Below are 9,749 nucleotides of genomic sequence, written 5' to 3'. Positions count from 1 at the left end.
TTTAAGATCAACTGCCTAGAATGAAAGGAGTAAGTTAAAAAGTAAGAAAGTGATAGTCGTCATTTTTATTGTCTATTGAATTTTCAATGAGTCTACTTCAAAAAATATAGATAATTCAACTGATTTTGCCACCTGGGCTCTTTGTGTGAGTGCAAGAAAGAGATGTCATTGATTTGAGACACAAATCTTGGACATAGATGCAGTTGAGTACTTCGATATCTTCTAAGCGTTGTTACATTACATACAAATGTATTCGACTGCCATTGCATATTTTAGTCGGTAAATCTCTCCCATTATATTTCCTTAGATCATTAGTATTAAACTCTTTTGTCTACATTATGATCGTAAGTCTTTTCAAACATTTCGAAGAAAATAAAGCAGTTAATAAATCTTTCAATTCAACAAATCCTGTCCCAAAACTTCAGAACTATGTTAAGACTAATTGGAAAATAATGGAAATTTTCATAGAATAGAATCTTCTTTAAAATGTCACCATAAATGATAATGTATAAACGTTAGAGAACTGTCGTTGTAGTGAATATATTGTGTCTGATAACTTTGCCTTCCAGGCTCAATGTGTTGGGCGCATGCCCAACCTCTCTCTCTGTCCTTAATCCGCTCTCACGAGTTGTTGTCAAATATTGGGATATTTACTCTCACATTGGTGAAATATCCTTGCAAGAAAACAACAACAACAAAAAAACTGGTTGGTCTAACTGGCAAAAGGTCTTAGCCATGCCGAATGGTTGGAACTTAGTTTTTAGTCTCTTGCCTTAAATGGCCGCGTGCGGCAGACAAAAGCGCATGAAAAATTCATAAACAATTTGATTTTGTTTTTTTTTTTTTGCCAACACTAGCAAAATCGAGAGAACGATATCCGACAACCGACAACGGCAACAAAAAGAACAACAACCACAGATAAAATATCAACCGAATCCTAGAAGCCTTTTAAGCGTCCATCGTCGAGGTGTAACAAGGTGCGTGTGTGTGTGTGTGCATTGGTGTGTTAGAGTCTATCTCTGTGTATGTGTTTTAGCTTGATGTTCATTTTTGTGTGTGGTTTTGCAACAACAACTATAGCAACATCAACAACAACTACAACACTATCGAGCAAATGTTTTTACTTTCTGTTGTTTCTTTTTTTTTTTTGAGTTTGTTTTTTAAATAAATTTGCCAAGTGAAAGTAAAACTAAAAACAACAAAACCAACACAAAAAAACAAACAAATGACAAAATATTGGTCAAAAAAAAAAAAGTTTATTATTTTTCCATTGATTGTGTCCAGAGTATATAAACTGCGCAACAATTTGTGGCATTTTGGATGTGTGGGTGGGGTGGGGTGGTTTGGAGCAGAAGGTAGGTGAGGTGGAGAGGGAGGGGGCTACCATAAAACACTTCAATCGTTAAATACAAATTAGTTGGGCATGTGTTTCCACAAATTTGATTTTCTCTCTTTGCTCGTTTCAGCTGACGCAACTTTTTTTGTGGCATACTTTTTGGCTGCTTTTTTCATTTCATTTCTCTTGCCTTTTCCTGTTGTTTTTGTTGTTATTTTGTATTGTCGTTGTTATTTTTGCTTCTCTGGTTTTTTTTTTCTTTAATTAAGACAAAGTTTTGTTGTTTTTTGATTTCGTTATGAATGTTAATTAAGTTGCCAAAAAATTTTTGTGCATTGAGCGTGAGAGTAGGTGGGAATATCGAAAGGATATCGAATTACTTGTTCAATTTGTACAGATATGAATAGAAATCAGATTTAAATTGCAATCGCCATTTTAATGATAGTCAAGTAAAAGCATACAGAGTGTGTTCTTTGCTCAAGGGAAATGTTTCTCCCTATTTGGCTAGCTCGAAATGGGAAAACACCAAGTGTAACTTAAATCCAATTAAAACTTACTTCCTTTGCTCAATAATTTAGTTTGAAGTGCGAATTTTCACCAATTAAATATATCAAGTTCACTTCACTACAAACTAATTAATTACCTCTCAGCCCCCATAAGTATGCTATGCTAGCGGATTCGCTTTAAATTTGTTCAGCTTGCCAATTAGTTATTTTTGGCAAGACTTAGTTAGAGTTAAATTGCATTTTAAGGAAAGATTTAAGAATAAGTTCAGATTGATTTTAATTTTTTTAATTCTTCTACTTGTTCTGTAAATCGTTTGTTTAGAACTTTATTGTAGTTGGTTTTATATAGGGCTAAAAAGTTAAAGTATTTAGAACCAATACTGAAATTACTACTCGATAAGTGAGAATGATTTTATAAACTAAGCTTTGATTATCCTGATGGACTTGAATTTTATTGAAAGTAGTTAAAAAATGAATTTGATCCATTTAGATTAAGTTTAAATGTTTCCTTCATAAATATCAATCGTATGACGATTGAAAACGATTGTAAGCGATTGAAAATAGAAACCGCTTTATAATGTTTAATGTTCAATGAGTTTTCAGCTATTTCTTTGATTAGAAAACCTGAATTTAACGAAGATAACAATATGCAATTATGATTAGTTGTTATCAATAAATTGAAGTAGGTTTCTTTCTTGATGTTGCCTTATCACAAAGTTTGAAAAGAATTTTGTTGGGACTTAAGATGGACTTACATGTTTTAATTACAAAACTGAAACTTTTCCCGTGAAGAAGAAAGATCTCAGTTTTAACCTAACTTGACCAGAGAATGCAAGAAAGTTTAACTTAACTTTTTCCCAAATCGGATAAATTAAATCTACAAATAAGTTCAAATGGGAATGGGAATGGGAATTCCAATAATAGATCTTATTTGTAAAGTGTAAGTGAGTTTCTTTTGTATGTTTAAGATTAATTTCGTAATTTGTTTAATTTGTACAAAAAGTCTTTTAATTTTGTTGTTGTCAATGTCTCCATAAAAGGCAATTTTATGCTTATAATAATTATTCATGTTACACACACACACAGACACACATATATATATACATACAAAATTTGACAGACAAACAGAGCGATTTCCGCCACAAATCAATTTCAATTGTAAAAATCTCATTAAAAACGAATGGGAGCGGCCGCTTGTCATTCATGTTGGGGAGGGGAGAAAGGACGGTGGATGGACGGTGGCCGTTTGTTGATGGTGTTTGTTGGATGGGCGGAATTGTATAGTACACTAGTTTATGGCTTTTTAATCATTTAACAATAACAAGAGCAAACAGCAACAACAATGTCTACAATATTACCGCCTCCTTTTTACAGACAGTTCAACATGCAAATTTCCAGGGCAAACTCAAAACAGCCACCAAGTGGAGCAGCACAACAATAAAAATTGCCTATAAATGGGCGGAAGAGCAAAAGGAAGAGCAGCGAATGGTGCTGGTTCTGCTTTTGGTTCTGGGTCTCGGTCTGGTGTCGTGGTGTGGGCAGGGGTAGGGGCAGCGGCCGGAGATTACGGCATCGCTGCTGTTGCTGCTGCTGCTGCTGTTGGTGATGGTGATGATGATGGTAAAAGAGGAGGCCAAAGCATGAATATACGCACAAGGACAACGATAGCAACAGCAACAACAACAAGAACAACAACAAGAACAACAACAAGAACAACAACAAGGCATTGCCATAGCAACAGCAACAACAAAGCTTCACTTCCGCATAGGATGCGCCGGAACGGAAGTTATTTTGGTCGTCGAACATTAAATGTGCGCCACGTCTATCTCATCTACTTGTCTTGCTATGTGCTTCTGATAATGGCAGCAGCTGGTGGCTCTAGCGCCAGCTCAAATACCAATTCCATCTCCATATCCAGCTCCATATCCAGCTCCAGCTCCAACTCCAACTCCAATGTAGTAAATGGCCTCAAATGCTATTGCAATCCCAAGGAATGCGATGTAATCCGCTCACTGGACTGCCCGGGCAAGGGCCTGATGCTGTGGGATCCGTGCAAGTAAGTGCTGAGATGATGAAGATGATTCCTACTAACGACCCCACATATATACATACACACACACACACACACATACAGAAAGGTCCACACACAAATATGTAGGTTAATTGATATGGAGATTTAGCAAGCGGATGTTATGGGGTTAGGGGAAGTGGTGGAATTTGCAGCACTATCGATCAATGGAATGCCGAGCAATGCAACTCAATTTATTTTCCGACAATTTCATAAATGAAAGTCAACAAAAAAAATTATTTAATACAAGCGATTAATTCTTTTATCTCAACTTGACTTGAAGAGTCGATAAACTCAGTACAGTTTAATGATTTTAAAATATTTTAAAACACGAATAGCTTATTCGTTTAATTAAACTAACTTGCCGTCCAGGGAATGGGCTAGTCTAAATAGATGCCAAAACAATTCCATTTAGCTCGGAAGTGAGCTTGCTTAAAACTAGCCCATAAGCTTCTTACCCGACCTATGAATTATTCATCTCATGCCTTCAGAAATAAGATTTCACTTCTAAAACTTATTAAATTACGATTAAAATAACCGATTAGCTTCCACAAATGAGATATTTATCTTACCAAAATATTAAGCTACTGATTTTACATGGGTAAGCTTTGCATACTTTTACAGAGGGAAATTACGTATCCGCAATGTTGGTAAGTTTATGTAATTAACAAATTGATTTCAGTATGAAAAGAGCCAAAAACTGACCAAGTTTCTATGAATACATTTACAATGAATTTCCCATTCAAAACTCTTTCCTAAAAGAAAATAAATAAATAGATAAAGTAAGTTTATGCGTTCGCACAAAGGAAATTTAAACCGAAACATACCTATTGTTTATTTTCTATATTAAAATTTCACTGATTTTGTTTTTATCGATTTAAGAAAATGTCGAGACTTTGTTGTGCTTTATCTTTGGATGAACTTCAATTATCGAATAAATTCTAAAATTTTTGTAAGAGTATTTTAATGCAACATATGTATTTGTCTCTATTCTAGAAATAATAAGTATGTTTAGTTGGTAAAATATGTATGTTTTCCAAGAATATGTACTTTCTATTGAGTTTAAAAGGCTATCTAATCTTCTTTATTTTCTTCATAAGTATTTCCGGCTAATAAATGAAAGCAAAAAGAGCAAAAATTACTTAGAATTGTATGTTAAATATTTGTTTCCAAAACTAAGCACATTGATGTTTAAAATATTGTCCACCATCAATTCAATTTAAATTATGCATTCGGACAGGCAGGCAATCAGCAGGGGAAAACTGCACTTAGTTTTGTGTGAGTGTTTTTCCTCTTTTTTTTTTGTTTTTTTCCTCATATATAAACCAATTTAAACAACTTTTGCCCTAAATACGCAAGCAACTGAACAATTTTCAGCGCTTAGTTAAGGGTTCGAATCAATTAATTTATGGATAACACACACAGATACACACACACACACACACACACAGAGAGAAACAAGATGAATACACTTGGTATAACGTTTGTATATATATGTTTATTCATTTGCAGATGTTGTCGCATCTGCGCCAAAACTTTGGGTGAATCCTGCGGTGGTCTGGGAGGATTTTCCGGTCAATGTGAGCCTCCATTGCAGTGTGTGACAAAGTTGCCCATTAGCAGCGGATTGGGCGTTTGCATGGGTAAGTGCAGTGGAGTGCAGTGCAGTAGTTTGGACTGATTGCTGATTGTATTTAGTAGAGATAGAGATAGCAATAGGGATACATAATACCGCGATACCATAGAGATAGAAAGAGAGAGTGAGAGAGAGAGAGAGAGAGAGAATACGACTACATCACGTATTATAGACCACAGCTCCCTCGAATAATACATTCGCATATAGTTGCATTTTATGTAGAATTTTCAATCGCATTTGCCATTTAGATTGCGGAGCTCCCGGGGGAAAATCATCCGCAATAATTGTATAGTTGCGTATACTAAATAATTTTTTCTGCATAATTAGAACAAAATGAATTATCAATGATGATGTCAATAGCAGAGGGAAATCAAGCATAAATATATATATATATATTTTTTTTTTTTTTGTTATTCAACTTACCGCTTCGATGGGACATGATTTTGGTAATACACTGACGGCCATAATGCGCTTATAAAATTTACCAAAGAATTGTGTTTCATAATACGATGAAAGATATTTGCATCCATCCATTTTAATATCGGCCACATTCATGCGACTATTATCCTTTTTGATCAGATCAAAAATTAATTGCATATCAAAGCGTTCGATTGTCTCATTCAGATTAAATCGCACCGAGAGTAATGGCGGCTTACTCTGACGATGTAAAATGCAATTCAATTCATTGACATAAATGCCCTTTGGTGTATCGCACTGAAATTTATTCAAACGGACCTCGTAGTTGTTCTAGAAAATGTATTAATCAGAGAAAAACAACAAATTGTAATTACCAAAACTTAATTATACTTACCTTAGCCAAGACCAATACAAATCCATTTACTAAGAGCAGTAAGATGAGTTCTCCCAAATGAAACATTTCGGTTTTTGTTATGCATTTTCTGGAAACATTTGCCCGCCTTTTTATGCAAATCGTTTGATGGTACACAAATATATATTTAATAACTTTATAATCGGTATCAAGTGGTTTGTAGCTTAATGTACATTTAATCTGTATATTAAGCAAACATCAGCCAGCCATCCAGCTTTGCCTCTCCCACACATTTTGTCTGACTATTAATTTGTTGCTTTTTTGTATTTTGATTTTTAAAATCCATTTAACTGATTTGCATATCCATTTGTATATATGTACATATGTATGTATGTATATACATTGTCTTTTTTGTTGTTTTCTGTTTATATGGGTCCGCCCTTCTATCGCTTCCGGCAGATTTACAACACTTGACCGCACTCACCTATAGCCAGATAAATAATTGCACTGAGGGCGAAAGTATCGTATTGGAGCCGGGCTGTGAGATAACCAACAAACGTTGTCAATGTTGGCCCATCATGCGGACCTGCCTCACTCAGCTGAGTGAGACGGGCGGCACGGCAGCAGGAGTCGGTGGCAGTGGTGGTTCTTTGCAGGATTCACGCTGGCATTTCAAGAATTTAGAGGTTCGTATGCGAATATCTTGGAAGTAAGAAAATTATTTATCTATGAAATCTGTTAACATCCTGCAGGACTGCCAATTAAATTTGCAAAATCTTATTAAACTCGAATTGGAATTCGATGAAGACTACAAAATCTCACCGAGCAAATTTACATATAAAAAATTACGCAGAAAGCGAAAATCGCTGAGGAAACGTTTGTAAGTGTACAAGAATATAGAAATTGTTAAATCATTTTATTTAAATTAAATATATTATTTTTTAGTTTAATGATTGTCAATTCATTCAGTTAACTTGAAATTAGCTTCAGTTTATTTTAAGTTGAAATTTAATTTACCTTGACGTTTGATTTGAAAATTTTGCAAAAAGATTTTGACTCCTATAAGAGTATTTGAGTAAAAAATTCTTTAAATTCGATTTGGATTTTGTATAGAAATTTGATTTATGTATGATTTTCCAGTATAATTGATTTTTAAAAATATACTTTTTGGCCTAATTCGTTTGCTTAAAAATTGTAAATGATTCAAAGTGGAAAGTTAGTTTAATTGTTGCTAGGCAAATGTAAAAATATTTCAATTCCTTGTGATTTCAATATACAGTGACTGTGAATTTGAGGGGACTGACTAAGTTCTCTGTCATTGATTCGATATGTGTTAAAATTTTATACCCTTGCAGAGGGTATTATAAAATTGGTCAGATGTTTGTAACGCACAGAAGGAGACGTTTCCGACCCCATAAAGTATATATATTCTTGATCAGCATGAGAAGCTGAGTTGATATAGCCATGTCCGTCTGTGCGTCCGTCCGTCCGTCTGTGCGAATGCGTTTTACTCAGCCTTCTTAAGAGCTATCGGGCTGAAATTTTTTTTCGGGGTTTTTTATTACCCGGGAAAAATAAAGTATGAAAACCATCAGGAGCGGACCACTATATCATATAGCTCTAGAAGAACTAGAAGAAACATTTTCATAAAAATCGGAGTATGCTATGAAATTTACATATGTGATAATATTGGATATAAAACCCCAAAATTTGAATGTGATCGGATAAATATAACACAAGTCACAGTCAATATAATAATCGGCTCTGCTTCCAGCTCATGAAGGGAAGAAGAAGAACATATTGTAAAATAGAGAGTAAAATTGTTTTGTTTGTATATTGATGAATTGAGTTGCAGAAAACAAATTTTGAACATGTAAAATTATTATTACCAAGGACTGCAAGGGTGTATAAACTTCGGCATAGCCGATGTTAGCTTCTTTGATATTTTTAAAATTAACTTAGCTCAAGTTTTCTCTTGTTATGTATGTATATAGCTAATTTTGTTTTCAAATTATTAGGAAAGTTTTGTTTTAAAATGATATTTAAATAAAATTGTCTTATTTAATTATCAATGGTAAAGTACATAAAAAAGTTTTAGTTTTATTTATGTCAAATTGTGGACTGTTTATTTATTTTTCAAACTATAAGCACACAAAAATATTATATGTGTCGGTTGGTTTATAGTCGATTCGATTCTTTGGGTTGTATATTTATACCTTATTAATACATACTTTTTTCTGCTATTTAGACTAGTTTTGATGTCTCAAATTTTTTGAAAATATTTTTCAATTGTAAATTGTGGATCTTTATTAAAAAAAATTATCTCATATTATAATCCTCTTTTAAGAAAAACAAATATAAAATATAGAATTAAATAAAAAGAAAGAAAAGTTTGATCTTGTTTTCATGTTTCATAGAATATTTCAATTTGGTCGAAAGTATTAAAGAAAATATCAATTTTTTTTTGTTTTTGTTTTGCATGTTTTAAACCGAATACAAATCAAATTTCATTGGATTTTGTAATGTATTTACAAATACTTCCGTTGCCGTACAATAAACCAACTAATTGAAATTATTTAATTGTAATAATTATTTAAATGTAATAAATTGAATTTCTCTTTGAATTTGCAGAATCATTTTGGACGATTGAGAAGTCTTCTATCCACCCAATCCTCATCCTGAATTCGTCCCCCTTTAACTCTCTCTCTCTATATATATATATTAAAAGAACTAAGAAACTTTAAGAAAACTAAACAAAACTAAAAAAAAAAAAAAAATCAAGTCTTGTACAGATAGTAACGCTTATACTTCTATATAAAATATGGCTCTATATTACGAATAAAATCAAATGCAGACAAAGAAAAACAAAAAAAAACAACAACAACAGATACATTTACATATACAATACATATATACATATGGAATACACAAGAAAACGAAAATACATAGAGAAATCGCAAACAAAACAAACTCAAATCGCATATGTATATCCTATAAGATATTTGTTACATTATTGGTTTTGAGTTTCAAGTGCGCCATTTGAGTTTGAATTCGATTACAGCTAAATACGAGTACAGAATACAAAATAAAAAACAGAATAACAATAAAATTGAAAGCATTTTACGAATGTTGTTGCTTTAGAAACATTAACAAAAAACAAAAACAAAAAATAAAACATGTGCAGAATGTTGGTATTAAATATAACAATAATACAAATAAATGACAAATTTTTTGCAAAACTATTTAAATCGACACGAAATTGCATAGATCGTTTGATTTTAGTAGAATGGCTGACCATTCGATTTGAATTTGTAACTGACAACGGTTAACAGTTCACTGTTAACATGCCTATGCAGTTAACAGCACCTTTTGTGAACTTGATGTAGCAATCTATTGCCCTACAGAGGGCGCTGCTTTGGCGCCCACAATGTAAT

The 9,749-nt window shown here is 33.1% G+C and overlaps 2 protein-coding genes across 2 annotated transcripts; one reads left to right on the top strand and one right to left on the bottom strand.

Moving 5' to 3' along the window:
• The first annotated feature begins 778 nt into the window (after positions 1-778).
• On the top strand, positions 779-9,222 carry LOC6645379. The gene is made up of 6 exons (XM_002068041.4): positions 779-977; positions 3,217-3,898; positions 5,423-5,553; positions 6,775-7,001; positions 7,068-7,195; positions 8,947-9,222. Exons 2-6 carry the CDS (start codon positions 3,297-3,299, stop codon positions 8,963-8,965), a joined length of 1,107 nt encoding a protein of 368 aa, XP_002068077.3. The 5' UTR covers positions 779-977; positions 3,217-3,296; the 3' UTR covers positions 8,966-9,222.
• Positions 5,667-6,423, bottom strand: LOC26529121. The gene is made up of 3 exons (XM_015177831.2): positions 6,358-6,423; positions 5,970-6,293; positions 5,667-5,861 (listed from the first exon to the last, which is right to left on the bottom strand). The coding sequence occupies exons 1-3, from the start codon at positions 6,421-6,423 to the stop codon at positions 5,706-5,708; spliced, it is 546 nt and encodes a 181-aa protein (XP_015033317.1). The 3' UTR covers positions 5,667-5,705.
• Positions 9,223-9,749: the final 527 nt, after the last annotated feature.

The sequence above is a fragment of the Drosophila willistoni genome (assembly GCF_018902025.1).
Source record: "Drosophila willistoni isolate 14030-0811.24 chromosome XR unlocalized genomic scaffold, UCI_dwil_1.1 Seg143, whole genome shotgun sequence".
NCBI lineage: Eukaryota > Metazoa > Arthropoda > Insecta > Diptera > Drosophilidae > Drosophila > Drosophila willistoni.
Note: the sequence above shows the minus strand (reverse complement) of the source record. Positions and strands in the feature narration are given on the sequence as shown.

Bases quoted from the DNA above. Each gene is read 5' to 3' on its own strand.
- LOC6645379 (XM_002068041.4), top strand. From the start codon at position 3,297: ATGGGCGGAAGAGCAAAAGGAAGAGCAGCGAATGGTGCTGGTTCTGCT. The intron at 3,899-5,422 runs GTAAGTGCTGAG...ATTCATTTGCAG, and splicing joins ATGCTGTGGGATCCGTGCAA to ATGTTGTCGCATCTGCGCCA. The intron at 7,002-7,067 runs GTTCGTATGCGA...AACATCCTGCAG, and splicing joins GGCATTTCAAGAATTTAGAG to GACTGCCAATTAAATTTGCA.
- LOC26529121 (XM_015177831.2), bottom strand. From the start codon at position 6,423: ATGTTTCATTTGGGAGAACTCATCTTACTGCTCTTAGTAAATGGATTT. The intron at 6,294-6,357 runs GTAAGTATAATT...TACATTTTCTAG, and splicing joins TTGTATTGGTCTTGGCTAAG to AACAACTACGAGGTCCGTTT. The intron at 5,862-5,969 runs GTAAGTTGAATA...CTAATTATGCAG, and splicing joins AATCATGTCCCATCGAAGCG to AAAAAATTATTTAGTATACG.